Source organism: Chrysemys picta, chromosome 2, assembly GCF_011386835.1.
Source record: "Chrysemys picta bellii isolate R12L10 chromosome 2, ASM1138683v2, whole genome shotgun sequence".
In the NCBI taxonomy this organism is placed as follows: Eukaryota; Metazoa; Chordata; order Testudines; family Emydidae; genus Chrysemys; species Chrysemys picta.
Window position 1 is genome coordinate 102,251,819 of NC_088792.1, and position 21,406 is coordinate 102,273,224.

Genomic DNA, 21,406 nt, shown 5'->3' on the forward strand with positions numbered 1-21,406 from the left:
TCATTTGCAAATTTAACACCATTAATCTGGGCTTGAATAGGGACTGGGAGTGGCTGGCTTATTACAAAAGCAGCGTTTCCTCTCCTGGAATTGACACCTCCTCATCTGTTATTGGGAGTGGACTACATCCACCCTGATTGAATTGGCCCTGTCAACACTAGTTCTCCACTTGTGAGGTAACTCCCTTCTCTTCATGTGTCATTATATAATACCTGCATCTGTAATTTTCATTCCATGCATCTGAAGAAGTGAGGTTTTTTACCCACAAAAGCTTATTCCCAAATAAATCTGTTAGTCTTTAAGGTGCCACCGGACCATTGTTGTTTTTCTGGGAGGGAGAGGGTGATGGGGGGGAGTAATATAAGCTTGAATGGCTGCCTTTGCTGTAATCCAACAATAATTCATTCATCTTTTGACTTTTGGAATTATGTTCTCTGGTGCATTGACACGGTGGTTGTCGGTCTTGTTTTATAATATTTAATTTGAATTTTTTGCTGTTGCATACCCAGTTAATCAGACCATTGCCACCTCACTTTAAATCAGCTGTCATGTCACATGCCTCAGTTCAGGCTGCATTCTCCCACCCTTTCTCTCACTGAATAGTGCCTCTCTTTGTGATGGGTTCCAGTGAAATTCCTGCAGAATAAGTTACTACTACTTCATGTGAGTAATGGTGGCAGTGTTTTATAGTACATGTGTATATTCCTATTTTCCCAGAATGAAAGAACAGAAGGAAAAAACTTGATTTGTTGAGCATAATTGTATGGATACTCTCAATCCATTACTTTGTGGCACAGAGCAGTTTCCCATTCACACATCCATCTTCACTGAAATAGGAGGCTATTCTTACATTTTATTCACATAATCATTTTGATATAAAATCTGTTTTGCTGCAGATGAGGGCCCTGGAGGTTTTTGGTCTGTTGTAATACATAAAGGCTGCCTGACTTTGCAGCATTAGTTCTCCAGTGCTGTTGCCTAGCAGAGCTAAAAGCACTAAGGTCTTTTACAGTTCTGCTATTGCCATTCTCCATTTCAATGGGAGTTGAATGTAAAAGGGAAATTGATGGTGCTGGAGAATGAATTTCAATCATGCTAAGAAAGAAGAGACAGAAAGGAGCTGGCTAAGAAAGTGCTGGTAAATGTCACTGCAAGGGAGAAGCTAACGGGCTGACTGCTCTAAGCCCATAACTGCATGTTATCAACATGTGGATCTACCAGTCTTAAAAGGGCACCAATCTTTACACTCTGAATGCAAGAGGTATGTTACATTTATACATACTGGTACTTTGGCACCCTCACATGAGCATAAGGACATAAGAATTTCCATAGTGGGTCAAACCAAGGGTCCATCTAGCCCAATACCCTGTCTCCAACAGAGGTCAATCCCAGAGCTTCAGGCGGAGTGTACAGAAGAGGGCAGCTGGAGTGATCCATTCCTATCTTCCCATCCTGGCTGCTGGCAGTCAGAGGTTTAGGGTTACTCCAAGCATGGGGTTGCACCCTGACCACCTTGGCTAATAGCCATAGAAGGATCTATCTTCCATGAACTTACCTAGTACTTTTTTGAACCCAGTTAAACATCACAACATCCCATGACAAGGAGTTCCACATTGTGTGAAAAAAGTACTTTCTCTTGTTTCTATTAAACGTGCTGCCTGTTAATTTCGTTGGGTGACCCTTGGTTTCTGTATTTTGGGAAAGGGTAAATAACACTTCTCTGATCACTTTTTCCACACTATTCATAATTTTATAGACCTCTATCACAGCCCACCTTAGTTGTCTCTTTTCTAAGCTGAACAGCCCTAATCTTTGTAGTGTCTCCTCATATGGAATCCATTAGATATCATTGATCATCTTTGTTGCCCTTCTCTGAAATCTTTTCCAGTTTCACTATATCCTTTTGGAGATTTGGGAGACCAGAACTGAACACGGTATTCAAGGTGTGAGTGCACCATGGATTTATATAATGGCATTATGATATTTTCTGTCTTATTTTCTGTCCCCTTCCTAATAATTCATAACACCCTGTTAGCCTTTTTGACCATTGCTGCTCTACACTGAGCTGAAGTTTTCAGAGAACTATTTATGGTGATCTCTTTCGGCTAATTTAGAACCCATCATTGTATATATGAAGTTAGGATTATTTTTTCCAAGTTGCACTCTTCAATGTTGAATTTTATTTGTCATATTCATGGGGAAAATCTTGAAGGCCTTATTCAGGTTTTACTTGGGATTTCCAGTGTTTTGTTCTTGATTCTTACTCAGGCAAAAACTCCCATGAAAATTTAAATCAAGCAGCATTTCATATGAAGCCATGTAGTGAGTAATTATGGAACAACCCACCAGGACAACTTTGTTCATATCCCCTGTCAGTGAGTGGCTTATGTCCTGCAGCATAAAAGTTTATTTCCCTAATAATAATAATAATAAGTAATAACAATTAATCAACACAAATGCCACACGCACGCACACACAACTGACACCACAATTTCTTTTCTCTAATCCTTGTTTGAATCCTACTAAACTCTCTGCCTCTGGCATCTTAGCAAAATGTAGTATAGCATATTTTGTAAAAATAGTAATTTTTTTTTTTACTATGAGACTGCACTGCAAAACTCAGTCTAAGGTTACATCTTTACTGAGAAATAGGAGAGAGAGTCTCTCTCTCCTATGCAAATTAGGAAGTGCACAGATCAGTTCTGGGGGAGCAAGACTAAGGGAGAAAGGGGAGGTTGTTTTATTTCATTTAGTTAAATTTAAAACTCCACATCAGAGAACCCTCATCCAGAGCTCTGAGCATCCTGGCAATAAACTGAAAAATACAGTAAAGAAAAGTTCTAGGGTCAATCAAAGTGCCAGCAGCACATCTCCTTCCCCAAGTCCTAACTACATCTTTTATTAACCAACAGTCAGCTGAATTTGGATTAAAGCATCCATCCCACACCATTTTTCCCTAAATGTAAATTCCAATCCCCCGTTTCCTCAGCCCTCCTCTACTGCTCACTCAAAAAGGTAGGCCTTGAAGCAAGCCTATAAGGTCAACAAGCCTAAGCTATTAGGGTACGTCTATACTTACCTGCTGGTTCGGCGGCAAGCAATCGATCTTCTGGGATCGATTTATCACGTCTTGCCTGCCACGTGTGGACCTGCGGTAAGTACCTTTAAGTTCGAACTAAGATACTTCAACTTCAGCTACGTTATTCACGTAGCTGAAGTTGTGTATCTTAGTTCGAACTGGGGGCTTAGTGTGGACCAGCCCTTAGAGAGGAGGGAGTGAGAGAGTATTCCAAAGAAATGTATGTCTGTCGTGTATTTATATACTTACTGAGTTACTTAGGTTGTTAGCTCTTTGGGACACGGTCTGTCTTTGTGTACAATGCCTAGCACCACCGGGGTCTTCGTCCATGACTGGGGCTTCTAGATACCACCACAATACACATACACAATAATAAATAAGTGTAGACAGTGGAATTGTGCTAAAGATTTCTTTAGGCAACTCCTTTTTTGATCATGAAATGATACCTAAGGTTCACTACAGGTGGTGAGCAGAACAAAATACATTCTGCTATACCTTTGGGGGTTTTTTACGAGATAGATGTAGTTTTCCTTTCCTTCCCCCGAACCCCATTTCTAAACTGTGTGTGCAGTGATTCTGGTGTACTAGCATCTCTCTCTCTTTTCCAGAGTATCATATTAATAGTGGGATTTGAAAGCACCTCTCTCAAGTTGTAGGTTTCCCCTTTCAGACTACATTATTTTTATCCATTCTAACTCCATTAAGTGTGCATAGGCGTCCTGTGGAGAACCAAATCACAGAGTTTCAAAAAATGTTAAAAGCCTTTCCTGATGACTGACCTCATGCTTCTCCACTAAAGCAGACAGAGTTCAATAACTTGACTCACGATTTTACTGCCATGAAATGCAGATGGATATGTTGATAATATACAAGCAAGTAACTAAAAGTACCGAAACTGAATAAAACAAAAAAACTAATCATGGGGATTAATATTATTATTTGCATTGCAGTAACACCTAGGAGCAACAGTCTTGACCCAGGACCCTATCATATTAGGTGCTACACAATTACAGAACAAAAAAAGACAGACCCTGCCCCATAGAGCTTACAAGCATTACTACAAAAATTGTGATACCCTCCTCCCCAATCACCTAATAGAATATGCTCAGAAAGAAGCAAAACTTATGTAAATAACTAATTAATGGAAAATGAAAACTACAATATGGAAAATCTAAACCGTCACAGATTTAACTTGGGTATAATAGTCACCCAACGTTTTGCATGGTGCCTGCATTTACAGTATATATACTGTTGTGAGGTTTCTATAAAAATTTTAAATAAAACATTGTAAAATAATCTCTATGTGAAGCATCAGTTTTCTCTGAATAAATTGCATTGCAGTAATTGTTTGTTAATAAATATTTTAATTATTATAGTTGTATTGCAGTATGGGCCCCAGTGAGGGATCAGCAGACAGAGCAACGCACACATTCACATATATATAAATATAAAATTACAGTCTCTGTAACAAAGAGCTTATGCACTAGTCAATGGGGCAACTTAAAGGCTTAACATTAAACACATGCTTAAGTGTGTTGCTGGATTGGGGATAAGGATCTAAGAGCCTTGTAGGACTGAGTGCTAAGAGTTCTTTGAGATGTATATAAGAGCTAGATATTTATTATTTTTTATTATTATTATTATTTATTAAAGGGACTGATCCAGCTCCCATTTAAGTCAATGGGTGCTGGACTGGGCCACAGCTATGTTGAAAATATACCTGAAGTCATAAACAGATGTCTCCCTTCCCAGGTCCACGCACAGTTTATTTGCTCTCATTTATGCATGCAGTTGTTTTCATGTGAGTGTTGATGTGGGGTTGCTTGTATGTTAATATAGAGCTGTACCCCAAAATGTGTTTTATGTATACATTTTCTGAGGCTGCGTTTTGGAGTGTCAGGGGGAGCAGACAGTTCCAGCACACTGCCCAACAGTCACAAGACATTAAAGCTGAACGAATCAATGGTCAAACAATGAAGCAAGCATCATCTTAGTTGGTCTGGCTGGCTGGGAGATGTAGTCTGAGGCAAAAGGCCTTCCTAGGGCCTGTAGCAAGGGCCTTTCAACAACGTGGAAATTAGGGTCAGGCTCACACAGGGAGGGTGCAACTTTGAGAAACAGGAATTTCTGGGGGAAGGGAAAGGAGAAGGGAGGGGGGCAGAGGGAGACTGACACTCTGGAAGGCAAACTAAGACAAGGCTGAGTCCTAAGAGCTCCCAGACTTGTTAGCAGAATGTAGGTCGGGTCTATTCTGTTCCTGGAACTCAAGAGGGAAGCCCATCTAACTTAGCTTGTACTGAAAATTAGATGAGTCTAGATAGATATGAAGGCTGCTTTTTGCTGTAAAATTATTTTCTCTTGTGCGTTGTTCCAGTTGTTCAATAAACCTACATGTATTTTGACCGCTGTTCATCACCGTATGGGGATATCCCCAGTGTTCAGTCACCTACACAGTAATAAGTGGTGGGCATAGATGGGGTGTGTTACCCAGGCCCCAGTCAGTGAGTGAGAGAACTGTATTTCAAACAGGTCTAGCACCTGAGGGAATACACTCAGAGAGACCAGAAGGGACAGAGGTGCAAGCAGCTCCACAACCATTACAGTTTTACAGAAGGAAAATGAAGTTGTATGTGTAATTATCCATTTGGTTCACATAACTCAGGCACTTTTTAAAATGTAGACCTGAGACTAATGAGCATCCATTTCTTGCATAGCCTCTTCCACAATAATAAAATGACTCAAATGTCTGTTGAAATCATAGAAAGTACCTGATCAGGAACTAATCAATCTGCCTAAACCTGGTACACAGTAATGCCAGCCAGGAGTTACTTTCACTGAAGACCAGCTGATACAACCAAACTAGTTATCCCAAACAAGTGTTGCTTCTGTTATAAAGGTATTGGCCACCATGTCCAGCCCCTTCTCCTCCCCCCAACTACAGCTTTCCCCCAAATCATTACAATGTTTTAAACCTATTTTTTTTTAAAGACACTCATTCTCCAGCCTCCATAGGGACAGAAAAAGATGGAAAAAGAAGAGGGACAAGGACTGGAAGAGGGAAAAAATGATCTAATGAAATGTCCCCAAGTGTATTTAAACCAAAATCCCATTCCAGTTATGTTCCATTTAAATGCTGATGGAGTCTCATAAGCACCTCAAATGACAACAAGTCAGAGTCTCAACTATGCTGCACTACCAGTAACCTTAGCTATTAAACATACAGAGCACAAGCTACGCTAATACTCAGCCAGTGCTGACAGGTGAAACGGCAATGTTAAATGTGTAACGACCATTCCTCTTCGAGTGCTGGTCCCTGGGTGTATTCCACTGTGGCTACACATATGTTTCATGAGCCTGGAGCCGGAGAATTTTGAAAGCAGCATCTGTTGGTCTATACATGCGCCCTTGCTCACCCCCTGACTCCAACCAAGGAGATAAAGGGAAGGACAGACCAACCTCCTCTCTTGTTCCTTCTCACCGCTGCATTGCCTGGGTTAGAAACTGGCTTTATTCCCTTATCTGTGACGAGAGAGAGAGAGAGAGAGTTTTAGAAGTTTTTTAAAATGTAAAGTTTTATCTAATAGTTTGTATCTTTTAGCTGGTTAGTTAGTTAGCCTCCCCAACCTGGGAAGGCCCCCCCAATACCCCATTTTGGGTATTGGGCTACTCCCAGGGCTCCAGGCTTTATAATTTGTTCTTTCTGTCCATGCTCCTTCTCAGTCAGTGACAACCACCAATACTGCTTCAGGGAAGCCCACATCATGGCAAGGCTCAGTATCTGCTGTGGGAAGGGTGAGAACTTCACATTAGGAAGTACCATGAGGCCGCAATTGGACCTAGACTAGGAGACCTCCTGTACATTGGCTTGACTTTTGATAAATGCAAAGTAAAGCACATTGGAAAACATAATCCCAGCTATACATATAAAATGATGGGGTCTAAATTAGCTGTTACCATTCAAGAAAGAGATCTTGGAGTCATTGTGGATAGTTGTCTCAAAACATCCACTCAATGTACAGCAGCAGTCAAAAAAGCCAGCAGATGGTTGGGCATCATTAAGAAAGGGATAGATAGTAAGACAGAAAATATCATATTGCCTCTATATTAATCCATGATACTCCCACATCTTAAATACTGTGTGCAGATGTGGTCACCCCATCTCAAAAAAGATATATTGGAATTGGAAAAGGTTCAGAAAAGGGCAACAAAAATTATTGGGGGTACGGAACGGCTTCCATATGAGGAGAGATTAATAAGACTGGGACTTTTCAGCTTGGAAAAGAGACGACTAAGGGAGGATATGATAGAAGTCTATAAAATCATGACTGGGAGAAAGTAAATAATGAAGTGTTATTTATTCCTTCTCATAACACAACAACTAGGGGTCACCAAATGAAATTAATAGGCAGCAGGTTTAAAACAAACAAAAGGAAGTATTTCTTCACACAATGTACAGTCAACCTTTGCCTGAGGATGTCGTGAAGGCCATGACTATAACAGGGTTCAAAAAAGAACTAGATAAGTTCATGGAGGATAGGTCCATCAATTGCTATTAGCCATGATGGGCAGGGATGGTGTCCCTAGCCTCTGTTCGCCAGAAGCTGGGAATGGGCAACAGGGGATGGATCATTTGATGATTACTTGTTCTATTCATTCCCTCTAGGGTACCTGGCATTGGCCACTGTTGGAAGACAGGATACTGGGCTAGATGGACCTTTGGTCTGACCCAGTATGGCCGTTCTTATGTTATGTTCTTATGACTTAACAAAGAGTGCACCTTCTACCACAAGGTTTGACTCAGGCGTGAGGGAATCTATCCCCACAGATCCCTTGGCTGCATCTTGTTGGGAAAGCAGGGAATGGTAGTGGAGGGAACGCATAATTCAAGTGGTCTATCCATGGAAGAAGTAGAGTGTTGTCCTGTGAGTGATGATACAGGGCTCGTCTGGAGCAGTGCATACTGCACTTTCTGTTTGTTAGGGAGGACCGGAGGAAATACCCCATAGAGCGAAAATATTATCCAACCATATCAAATAAATGAATCCCAGCTGTAATCTTCAGTTTCAATTACTGTATTTTTTTTATCTTAAAACAAAAAGAAAAAGATAAACATAGCTAGATGGATGCAATTATGTGCATAAGTTTGAAAGTAGCCAAGTTATACATGCAGTAATGTATGCATGCACATGAGCAAGGCCGGGCAGGCATATGACTGGCTATTTGTATATACACCATGGCCCTGATGTCCCATGACATAAATTGGATTACTGACATTCTTAACGTTAAGCATGTACTTAGTTGCTTTGTTGGATTGTGGCCATGTACATGAACACATACATATATTTTGGTAGTATCTCATGGGGTAGGAGCTTGAAAATGTCCTCACAATGTCCTCAAAATGTCATCTAACTTTTGAAATCTAGCAAACTATCTATTAAAAAAAAAGTATAACAAGGCAGAATTGGAATGATTTCTCTTTTTGCATAGAGAGATCACTGTAACATGCTTTGACATTAGAAACGTTAGCTTCTGTTCTTGCTTTGGTTACACAAGTAAATGACAGTTTGGAAGGAGCACTGAAAGACATAATTTTGTCGCTCACATCTCCACAGGGAATTACTGGAACGCTGCGTCTTTCATTACTCCATCGTCCTACCTTCACTTCTCCACGTTCCAAGGGGAAACCAGCGCAGACATCTCTTTCTACTTCAAAACATCAGCCCCTGATGGAGTGTTTCTCGAGAATTTGGGGAATACAGACTTCATCAAACTTGAGCTGAAATGTGAGTATATTCTCTCCACCACTTTACTGAGAACCAAAACCAAGAAGTGATGAGATTTAGGAAACCTCCATCATTCAACACATAACTCAGTAAAAGCTGTTTGTGATGTAGGATGAAGTCGAAGTCTACCTTTTCACTATATTTGTAAATTACCTTAGCAGGGAAAAACCCTGGAAATACAATCATCTTGTTTATCATGGAGACATAGAGTCATAGCAGGAGGAACAAAAACACTGACCTATATGACCTAAATCTTAAGCCTTTTTAAATGACATGCCTAATTTAGTTATTTTAGTTGAAGAGTGTGTGTGTGTTGTATACCATAGTTGCTCTATACGAGAAAGAAGTATCACATGGAATCAATGATTCCAAATAACCAAAGATATCAAGGCATACATGCAATGTTTAAATGCTGAAAAATCCTGGAGTAACCAAATCTTTATTCCCATGTGGGTTATGACTAATCACTGATAAAATCTCTGATCTGAAAAAGAGACCACGACAGTCTGACGTGCTGCAAGATAAAGTTAACAGAGAGTGATTTTTTTTTATTTTATCTTAAGAAACATGGGGCAGATTTTCAAAAGTAGGGCTGGTGAGTCTAAGGAGGTTAGTAAGTGGGAACAAAGATGGCATTAAGCCTCCTTTGCTTTCCCTCAATGCAGTTGAGCACTAAGTAATTTGTCAGCGGTCAGAGGGTAAATCAATGGCAGAACCGGAATCCTGATTCCCAAGTCTGTCTGCTTCTGCCTAGATAGCATTCCTTCCTACAGCCTAACTCTTCTAGCACATCACTGATTAGGATAGTATCTTTTTAACAGTTATTAATTTCATAGCTTCTTCCTCCAAAGACATCTTAACATGGAACCCCACCATATCAATGAGTTTTGCCCACTACACTTCAGAGTCCCAGATGCTTACGCAAACAGGGCTTGCTTTTTCCATCCCTTTATCTTTTTGAGCTGGATGGGGAAACTTGTGCAACCTTCACTGTATTTTTTTTTTATGTTTTTTCACTGTATTTTTGGTTTTCCTCCCAGAAAGCCACTGTGTTGAAAAATCAACCCCTTCAGCGAAAATGCTGCATTAGCCACGTGTCAAATGATGTGTGGGAAACTGAAGGAGCTCTTCATCCCCGGGACCTCTAGAAAATTATGAAAAGTAACTGAAAAAAAATCTGAGCTCCTCAGGGAAATTTCTGACACAAAGGCTTTCCAGCAACATTAACCAATTCTCCTCTAGCCCAATAAAATGTGATCGTAACAAACGGATCAAGAAATGTCTGAGAGAAGTGTACACACCATTCCTTTAAAGATAAGACTGCATCTCAGATATACGTAATGCAGAAAATACTTAACTTTCAAACAAGGAAACTTAGTTCCACTCCAACTGGCTTGGTTAGTGGTAAGATAGAGGCTGCTCTATGTGGCTCTACCAAGATGTCAATGGCAGTCATTGATCAGCTAGACCTAGGGACAAGCTGGCCTCACAACATTATACCAACCTAAGACACTGGGGTGATCTTCCCTGGGCTCAATATACCAACGTCAGGGCCATTTTATGCCAGCAGTGCAGCATAAAGCAGAAAAAGCACGTTTCAGGATGCACAACTTGGCAAAACATTAGCATAGCTCTTCCTACCTCTGATTCAGTCTGTGATGGGCCAATGCAGCATATGACAAACAGTTTCTAGCCATACCACTAGCTAACTCACCACAGTTTACTTTCATTTCAATCTAATTTGTGTAGACTGCTGGAAATCCAGCTGCTTTATTGTGTGCTGATATTTTTACAAAAATAAACACTTACAGTACTGAATAGCACAGTCAAGTCCTGGTCTATGACTGAGGCCCATAAGAGTTATGGTAATATAAATAATAACGTACCAGATATCCTTTACACACTGAATCTTTTCTCCTATATTTCCTTTTGTGGTTTCCTGCTATTTGAGATTTTTTTTAGGTTAAAGTCAACACGTTTGAATGTAAAACCTCCTGTTTCACTTGGGAGTTAGCATCAAGGTTAATCACAAGGTTCCTGTCTGAGAGTGTTTGCTTCATTCCTCAAAGCACCTGTGGGGATGTGCACCCACCCATGTATTTTGTTTTCTGTCTTAATAAAGGAAAGAATAATTGGGCCCAGGGCAAATTAAGAGAAGACAAGCTCCTGTTGTCTAGTCATGATGTTAAGATGAGTGAACTTGGTTTCCTTCATGTCTGGATTTGATTACATGTGAACAGATGTGGTTGAAAGTGTCTCCTGGTGAAGATAGGGTGTGAGCATCTTGGGTAGGGACTTAGTCTAAGCACCAGGTTTAGAATATATCATTTTCCTAGAATCATGCATTCAAATAGTCTCAGTGCTGACTAAGCCCTTCATCCTTCTTAGGTAGATAAAATGAGTGCATCTACCACTACATTTGGCACTAATTGGAGCTTTTGCTGTCAGTCTCATCTGATGGGCCAAGGACTTTATTTACATATAGACCAAATTAGCTCTTACATGACTGACAAAACACAGCTGAGATTCATTATGGGGAAAGTATCAAAGGGGTAGCTGTGTTAGTCTGGATCTGTAAAAGCAGCAAAGAGTCCTGTGGCACCTTATAGACTAACAGACGTATTGGAGCATGAGCTTTTGTGGGTGAATACCCACTTCTTCGGATGCATGCTATTATGGGGAAAGTTTGCTTTGTAGCTGTCTGTGCTGCAGGGTGGATAAATTTTTTTAAAAATTAAAGAGGAAAAAATATGTAGTTTAACGCAATATTTTTATTTACAAATTTGCTAGCTCTTTACTTTCTTCCCATTTTTACACTCTTAGATGGCTAAAGTAGCTACTGTTTCTTTAGTTTAGTTTTCCAATTGTTAACAGAATTTCAGATATTACACAGAGATTTTTCTATGAAGAAGTTTCACATTTAGAATGTTCATCTATGCTTAAAATGGCAATGCCAAGGCTTCATTAACATCTTTACTGTAAGAATAGCACTATTCAAATACTACATCGATAGAAAATACCCTGCACTCTATTTGCAACCAATATCACCTTCCAATAGATTAAACTTTGACATGTCAAAAAAGTTGAAATGTCCCAGCCAAGCTACACTCCTCCATCAGGATTTGCAGCCTGAAATCAATGGGACCATGCTCCTAAGTCACTTAGGTACTTCAGAAAATCCCATAATTTGGAACCTAACATTGGACCTATGTGTAGAAATAAGCCATAGTCACTTTGTTAATTAAAGTCTAAATAACTTTTCATTAAAATGTTAGCTCCAAAGACTGCAAACATTTACACACATATTTAACTTAATTGAGGTCAGTGGAACTACTCATGGGAGTAAAATCAGTTATCTGCTTAACTGTTTGTTGGATCAGGGATTAAATTTTGTTTGTTTGTTTGTTTGTTTTTGCTGTTAGTAATTTCTGTAAAATTCAAACAACATCCTATTAGTAGTGATTATTTTAAAAAATAGTTAATTATAAATTAACAAAAGCACAAATGTTTAGATTCATTTTACAAAGCCTCAACCTCATTTAAATATTTTTTAATTGGGTCGTTTAAAACATGATGAAAATTTATTATTTAAATCATCTTGTCTTCCTGGACATGTTTAGAGGACAAACAGAATGAATGTTTATTCTCCAGAGCATTCACCTTTTACCATTACATTAGCTGGGGGTCACTTTCTGCAGTCCAAAATTGCCCAGATCCACACAGATCCTGGGCACTCATGATACCGGTGATCTGGGTGCCCACATGAAAAGCAGCCCTCCACTGCTGGCCGAGTTGATGCCAACCCTGAGCTTTTGTCCAGTCTGGGAACTCAGAAGCTGGGGTTTCCCAACAGGAGCCAGTCCAGGGTTTGGTGGCCTGCTGGGCCCCTTGGAGGCTGACACTTCCAAGACAATACTGTCCGATTGCTGATTCCCCTGGTTGGGTTTTCCCTTGAGTCAAGGACTGCCCCTTACCTCCAGGCAGTTGCTAGTGTGACATCACCAAAGCCGTTTCAGTGGCTAGATAATTTTTAGCCTGGTAGCACAAGCTCCATAAGTCAAACCTCTCATCCCGGGCTCAGAAACTCACTGTGTAGATGCACCCCGTATGACCTTAGACAAGTCACTTTACCCCTCTGTGTTTCTGTTTCCCTACCCATATAATAGGGATCCCTCTGTGTACCTTCCTTTGGAAAGTGCTTTGATGAAAATTGCTATGTGAGCTAAACTTGTGTTAAAAATATATTATAAAAATATATAAACCTCTTTGAAAAGCCTCTTTTCTACAAAAGCACCTAGCATAATATACATAATTAATAAATAACAATTATAATAAATTACAATTCCTTTGGGGCTATTGTATAGCCTTTGCCAAGCAAGCTAACGCAAACATTTCATACTTTCATTTAAATTTAATATTTTCATTTCCTGAAGCAACATTACATTCCAACTAGACTGAGCCACTATATAAGACTTTAAAAAAAAATTATTTCTTTAAGCAAAGGGCTTTTATGAAACAATAATAACAATAAACCCTCCCTATATTGATTCCCCACTCATATGCTCTCCAATTATGAGTAAGGCCACTGTATTAAAATTCTGCTTCTTCTCTACTTGAACTACTGAGTAATTATTGCCTTCTCAGAACATTTCTATTTGCTTAAAGTGCTCGTCTGCCAGTGGAGAGGTCATGGAGAATTAGAATGTACCCACACGCAGTCAGATGGGTGAGGAGCCTGTCCGTCCCAGGCCGTCATACACACTCCATTTGTGGCCACTCAAAATGGCAGGCAGTCCCTGTGTTCTGGGGAGTGCTGGAACTCCTTTCTTGGCAGTTGCGAATTTCCCCAAAGAGACAGGAAGAAGACAGAGCCATGCTGCAGCCTGCTCATACACCCACGAAAGCTCAGGGAGGGAGCATGACTCTGCACCACCCCTACTTAGGACTCTGCATTAAGGATACAATCAAACCCATAATGCGTACGGTAGGGTGCATTACTAGAAGTGGGACACAGGAAATATTATGGCTCTCTGAGCAATCAAAAAAGCTATATCTGGAAAGAAAAATGGTGCCATCTAATGGTAATTCGTTATTTCTTGGTGCAGCTTCCTAGCCCTTGCAGAGTGGCAGGTAGTGAGTGGCCAGAGCTGATAGTAGTATTGTTAAAATAATGCAGCTGTAACTGCACACTTCAGGAAATGACTCCACACAGCAACTCCATTCCATTAGTTCCCTATACACTAAGAAACAACAAGCAAGGGGGCTTTTATCTGAGCTCAGTACAAAGCAGGCAGCCTGGAAGCACTAACAGATATACCAGGAATGGGGAAAAAGAGGATATTGGTGCTTAAAGAAAGCTTATATGTGAAAGAAAGCTTAGAATCAAATGAAGTAAAAATTGTAAATAAATCAAACTGTATCATAGAATCTCTAATAATAAGAATATAGCGGTAGAGATATATTACCGACCACCTGACCAGGATGGTGACCGTGACTGTGAAATGCTCAGGGTGATTAGAGAGGTTATTAAAATAAAAAACTCAATAATAATAATGGGGGGTTTTCAATTATCCCCATATTGCCTGGGTATATGTCACCTCAGGACAGAATGCAGCACCACCTTTGCCCAGAGCCCAGAGCCTCCCAGCACTATGCTCAAATGCTGTACATGGCTTCAGATGCACACTGCAATTTGTCATACATCTAAGAACAGAGCTAAAGATTAGGAGAACATATTTCAGGGGCTCAAGGTAGAGACAAAGCCCATTAAGATAGTAAGGTTCCTATCAAATATAGGGATAATGAAGGAATCAGCTGTCCATTTATTCAGGCAGTTTGGTACGTGAGATACACATGTTGTAGCCTGAGAAAAGCAACTGGCAAGGGAAGGGATTGTAACATATTTAATTTATAATTCAGATTGATCCAAATATTCAGGTTTCATTCAGATAGATATGGGGGCTGGAGCTTATGGAATAATCAGCATTATAATTGAATACCTTTCTAGAAATAACCAGCTAAAATGGCACAGAAGAGGGACAATATGTTAATTGCATCTTTTAAAGATTAAACTGAAATGATTTTAATAGTATCCAGACTTGTATTTCAAGCAATTAATGTGACAACTTACACATGTCCTTATAAAATACAGAGCAGCTCCTCGTTGCAGTGGGGCAACATATCTTAACATATCAAATACCCTGTCCATTCTCATATGTAATCTAATTGCAATTTTACATTAATCAGATGTAGGTACTACACACACCGCAAATTAAATAAGGTGCCCTGAGGGTTTAACTCAAACAGAGGACAGCATAATCATCAAAAAATATTAGAGAGAGACTGCAACTTTATAAGAAGATCCCTTATGCTTTTTGCACAGCTTTTTGATATAAAACATTCAGTGTTTTTTGTTCTTGTTTTTCTCTGTGATTGGTTTTGTTGTATTGTAAAACACTTTCAAAATTCATAACTAAAAAAGGTTAAAAATGCATGCTGATGATGCTATCAGAATAAATTAATAAAAAGAATAGCTCACAAGCCTTAGGCATTTGGTTGAAGAATTTCCAAAGGGGTTTAAATAAACCTTTTTTACCATAGATGCGGTGTTAAGGGGTAAATCTCCTAAACAAACAATTTAATTGTGTGTTTGTCTTGTAAATAATATAGTATCACCTTTTCCAAACTCTGAGGCTAAAACTATATTAAAATTGTATCTATATTTACATTTTTACATTTCAAAGACAGATTAAAGACAGTTTTTCAATTCAGTAACCTTTTTTATAACACCTACTAGTTCAGGAAGAGATTTTTTCTGTCTTTCTCCAGGCAACAAGAATTTCAGTGCGACAAGGAATCAATAGTATCAGGGATCAGCAACCTTTCAGAAGTGGTGTGCCGAGTCTTCATTTACTCACTCTAATTTAAGGTTTCGCGTGCCAGTAATGCATTTTAATGTTTGTAGAAGGTCTCTTTCTATAAGTCTATAATATATAACTAAACTATTGTTATATGTAAAGTAAATAAGGTTTTTAAAATGTTTAAGGCCTTGGCTACACTTACCCGCTAGTTCGGCGGCTGGCAATCGAACTTCTGGGTTCGACTTATCGCGTCTAGTCTGGACGCGATAAGTTGAACCCGGAAGTGCTCGCCGTCGACTGCGGTACTCCAGCTCGGCGAGAGGAGTACCGCAGAGTCGACGGGGGAGCCTGCCTGCCGAGTGTGGACCAAGGTAAGTTCGAACTAAGGTACTTCAAACTTCAGCTACGTTATTCACGTAGCTGAAGTTCCGTACCTTAGTTCGAATTAGGGGGGTAGTGTAGACCTGGCCTAAGAAGCTTCATTTAAAATTAAATTAAAATGCAGAGCCCCCCGGACTGGTGGCCAGGACCCGGGCAGTGTGAGTGCCACTGAAAATCAGCTTATGTGCTGCCTTCGGCACCCGTGTCATAGGTTACCTACCCCTGAAATATTGTCAATGGACTTATTGGTATTTATAAAAATAAGTTTATAGTGACATCACTTAGAAATGCTAAACCTAGCAGAATTCATTTAATTTCTGATTGCAAGGGTGAATATTTTATCATCAGAATGTGTCCAGACTGGATGTCTAAAATGTCAGCCAGCTCTGAATGCTTAGGAAGGCACTGGGTCTGATATTCCACTGCCATTTACCTTACATAATTGTTTACACCATGCAAAGTGTGTGTTAGATGCTACTAACTCAGAATAGTAGCATTTTATACCCAATTTGCTCTGCCTTTGTGCATATCTGGCACGTAAATACCTTGCAATGCCGGCAACAAAAGTGCCATGCAAATGCCTGTTCTCACTTTCTAGTCACATTGTAAATAAGAAGCCAGCAGCATTATCTCCTGTAAATGTAAACAAACTTGTTTGTCTTAGTGATTGGCTGAAGAAGAAGTAGGACTGAATGGACTTGTACGTTCTGAAGTTTTACATTGTTTTGATTTTGAGTGCAGTTATGTAACAAAAAAATTTGTAAGTTGCACTTTCACGACAAAGAGATTGCACTACAGTACTTGTATGAGGTGAACTGAAAAATACTATTTCTTTTGTTAATCATTTTTATAGTGCAAATATTTGTAATAAAAAATAATATATGCTTTGATTTCAGTTACAACACAGAATACAATATATATGAAAATGTAGAAAAACATCCAAAATATTTAATACATTTCAATTGGTATTCTATTGTTTAACAGTGCGATTAAAACTGATTAATCGTGATTAATTTTTTTAATCGCAATTAATTTTTTTGAGTTAATCATGTGAGTTAACTGTAATTAATCAACAGTCCTACTATAAATGTAACAGGAGCTAGGAGGAACAGACTGCAAAAGAATAACTGTAAGTAGCAGGTGTGAGGACGAGCAGTCAAAAGCAGGAGAGATGAGCATACAGGAAATCTGTGTGACCAAAGGATTACAGTGTCTTTTTCCCCCCTATATGACATACGTTTGAAAACCACTTTCTCTGAGCTGGCAGTCCTGTGAATACCAGCCATCTGTAAGCATCTCTTCCTCTAGTGGCAGTCTCATCATAGCAAATATCATCAAGCAGAGAACTCTAGAATGGAATTTTTCAGCAAGGACAAGCTAGAAGAATGGTGAAATGAGAACTGAACCACAAAGTGTTCTGGTGAAGAGAGAGACTCATTGATTCATAGATTTTAAGGCCAGAAGGGACCTTTAGATCATCTAGTCTAATCTACTTTATAACACAAGCCATGGATTTTGGGGGTAGATGGGGAAGTAATATGACAGAGGTCTATAAAATCATGACTGGTGTAGAGAAAAATTATTAGGGAAGTGTTGTTTACCCCTTCACATAACACAAGAACTTGGGGTCACCTGATGAAATTAAGGGACAGCAGGTGTAAAACAAACAGAAGGAAGTATTTCTTCACACAATGTACATTCAGCCTGTGGAACTCATTGCCATGAGATGTTGTGAAGGCCAAAAGTATACCTGGGTTCAAAAAAGAATTATATAAGTTCATGGACAATAGGTCCATCAGTGGCAATTAGCCAAAATCATCATGGATGCAACCCCATGCTTAGAGTGTCCCTAATCTTCCAACTGACAAATGCTGGGGATGAACGACAGGGGATGGATCACTATAAATTGCCCTGTTCTGTTCTGTCCCTCCGGAACATCTGGCACTGGCCACAGAAGACAGGATACTGAGCTAGATGGACCATTGGTCTGACCCAGTATGGCTGTTCTTATAACTGTCTCCCCAATGAATTTGGCTCCAAACCATTGTGGTTTTTTTGGGAGGGAGAGTCAACTCTAGCAGGTAATTTTTCAGCAGGGACAAGCTAGAAGAATGGTGGGAGGGAGACTTGCTTAAAAAAATCAGTTAATTGCTAGTCTTTTAGATGTCTAGCTCTATGGAATCTCTGGATAAACGTGTTCACCCATCTGTTAAAGTCCCAATACTAATAGTTTTTTAGTTAAAGATTCCTCTGACTGCTGTATACGCTAGGATGTGGAGTCAGAAATTTATTAAAACAGATAAATAATGTTGCTTACCTGTGAGAACCAATAGTAGAAGTTGCTTGTAGGAGTTACTAACATGCAGCCTGCGAGCAATTTTATCCACTCTTTAAGAAGTACATATTGATATACTTCCTATTTTCTTAGGCTAGCAAACTGGCATACAGATTTACTCTCCAATATTTTATGTGATGCCTGTGTTAAATTTGTTTTCAGGATATGTCAGTGTAATCCATGGATGCTATACTTCTTTGGTGCTTCTTCCCCTTTCACATTCAACAAATCAAAACAAAAATCTTTGATGAGAAGTACATTGTTTTGAGATGTTTATTCTTTTTCCTCTCAAGTTACAAAGTGAAATATTAAAAATTTAAGACTAACTAGTATGAATTTTATTCCTGCATATTTATGCTTTAAAGTCACAGTTAATATTTTCCTCCAATTAATATGAATTTCCTTGTGTTTAAGTACCATTATCACAGAGAAGAAACCTTTCAGGCTGCTATGCAGACCTTGATCTTCAGCCATTATTAAAGCTGAGCTATGCAAGTCTGATGGTTCTGGTTGAAATGTCTTCATCTCTTCCTACCCCACCTCACTCTCTCTCTCTTTTTCCCCTTCTATTTGCAATTATCTTTTTTTTTTAATGGCAGCTGCCTTCACCCAGAAGACTGAGAGCAAATGAGCCTCTTTTAGAGACTTTTAAAGTAGACTCAGTGACTGAATACTAGATGGGGTTTCACAAAGGCACCCACTGGCAATGTCAAAAATGCCGTCAGGTCGCTGAGAATGAAATGTATACTCTGCTTAGCAGTTCTCACTCTTATAGCCTTGCAGACAGCCTGCTTTCGGGAAGCAATTAAGGAGTTGGAGACAGACAGTGTGCAGAGATATGAAGTGTTTTTTTCAAAGCAGCCACAGTGGAGACAAAGCCACCCACTCTTCAAGGCACGCTGCAATGCTTCCTGTATGCTAATAACTATACAGATTTGGTTCTAGTTTCTAATTTGCCCTACCCTTATATCCCAAACCCCCAGAAGCTTGAATTCTTCACCACATCAGAGTAAAACATTTTTACTAATCTCTGTAGCCAAGTCCTGAGCAAACAAAAGCAAACTGGTTGAGCTGAGGGGCCATGAGAGGTGGTCACTTCAAAAGAGGAAATAGTCTTGCAGGTAGCTGAGAATGGTGGATGTTTCACTACCTAGACACCTGTATAATTCTCCTTCTAAACTTCTCTCTTTCCATAAAAGAGAGGGGAAAACAAAAATAAGTAAGATTTTTGCAGCAAATTTTGTTTAAAAAAGCATTCATGATTATGAAAAATGCTTATTCATATGGTATCTGTTTTGGGATGTGGTATAAACATAAAAATGGCTACAGTTTGATTCAGCCTTGAAAAAAGCACCATGGAAATGTACTAGCCTGGGCACAGAAAGTATTTGTTCTCCTTTTAGTAGACTGATAGGTAATAATGATATTTTACTAGCCCATCAAAAGCAATTTCCCTGTATGGGTGAGTAAAGTTTTGCAAGACAGGCTGGAAGTGAATTATACACAACATGAGAGGCACAACTGTATAAGATCCCTTTACAGCCCTTTGGTGCATAAGAATTCTCTTAAAAAGGATGACACAGCAGCCAGAAGTTGCTTTCCATGGATTCTTTTATACCTAAAAAAAATGAAATAGACCAAAAACCCAGTTGACTTTACATCTAGGTTAAATCCTCCTTTGTGAATACTATCAGTAGCAATCCATTTTCTGATAATTCTTTGAACTGGTTTTCTGCCATTATGTAATAATTTTACAGCCGAAAGGGAGCCTAGATGAATCATAACAGGCAATTTGAGATCATGTTTCTCATCAAAAGTGATCTATTCCTCATTAATCACTTTGCCCTCCTTAGTAATAAGTATCAATCATGTGCTTTGCTGAGCAACACCAGATTGAAAAGTCCTTCAAAGTATAATATAAATTTATAAAGTCTCTGTACATTTTTGGACCATCCAGTATAATTTAATCTGCCTAAGAATTTCATTATTACCATCTATAAATATATATTCGGCCTAGTTGAAAATTTGCCATCAAAACTTTTTTCCACGGAAAATTAGTCTTTCAGCTAAACAATTTTTGGTGGAAACTGTCTTTTTTTCTAAAAAAATAATTTGTACTTGGAAAACTGAAACCCAGAAACAGCTATTTTTCTCTGATGAAAAGTTTGAATTTCCTGCTGAAAATGTCAACACAAACACTATTTTTTCCTTTATGTACAAATTTTCTATCGAAAAAGAACCATTTTTCAACTGGCTCTAATATTTATACAGTAATTTTGGTGGAACCCTGTTAATTTTCTGTAGAACCAGATTTATTTAATTTCTGTTAAATTCCATAGGAATTTTCCATAATGGCCTCCTGAGAAGTGCTAAGCTCCATCAGCGTCTATTGAAGTCAGGGGTCTTAAATGCACTCAGGATTTTACAGGACGGGTCCCAAGGTGGTGTCCTGTGTAAGAGGTATAAACAATCATACTTTGAACCTCTGATGGATGTTCTCCTCTCTGGTATTTCAGCTGCTATTGAAGTGTCCTTTTCATTTGATGTTGGAAACGGCCCAGTGGAGATCATTGTCAGATCCCCCAACCCACTCAATGATGACCAATGGCATCGAGTCATCGCTGAGAGGAATGTCAAGCAGGCCAGTCTGCGGGTGGACCAGCTGCCACAGGAGATCCGGAAAGCACCAACGGAAGGCCACACACGATTGGAACTGTATAGCCAGTTATATGTTGGTAAGTAGCTGAAGAAATAACAGGCCCCAATGGTCAGTTACTCCATTCCAGCCACGTCACATTGGTGTCAGTTACGGTAATATATCAGGCTTCTTTCCAGAAGCACTTAGTGGTGGTAGGGTACAAAATGAAAAGCAATGTAGGTTATAGAAGGAAGGTGACCCAGTTCAGAGAAACAAGTACTGCTCTGGTACCCTATTATCATTTCTCCTTCCTTATTTGTAGCTCAAGCC

General features: G+C 39.3%; 1 protein-coding gene across 4 annotated transcripts in view; it reads left to right on the forward strand.

The window, feature by feature from the left end:
• Nucleotides 1–21,406, forward strand: part of CNTNAP2 (contactin associated protein 2) — a 1,641,691-nt gene that overhangs the window by 1,488,253 nt on the left and 132,032 nt on the right. For all 4 annotated transcript variants that reach the window (XM_008179187.4, XM_065583877.1, XM_042842751.2 and 1 more), the window contains 2 exons: nucleotides 8,692–8,862; nucleotides 20,955–21,173. In XM_008179187.4, coding sequence (XP_008177409.1) covers nucleotides 8,692–8,862; nucleotides 20,955–21,173 — 390 coding nt within the window. The remainder of the gene's footprint in view (nucleotides 1–8,691; nucleotides 8,863–20,954; nucleotides 21,174–21,406) is intronic.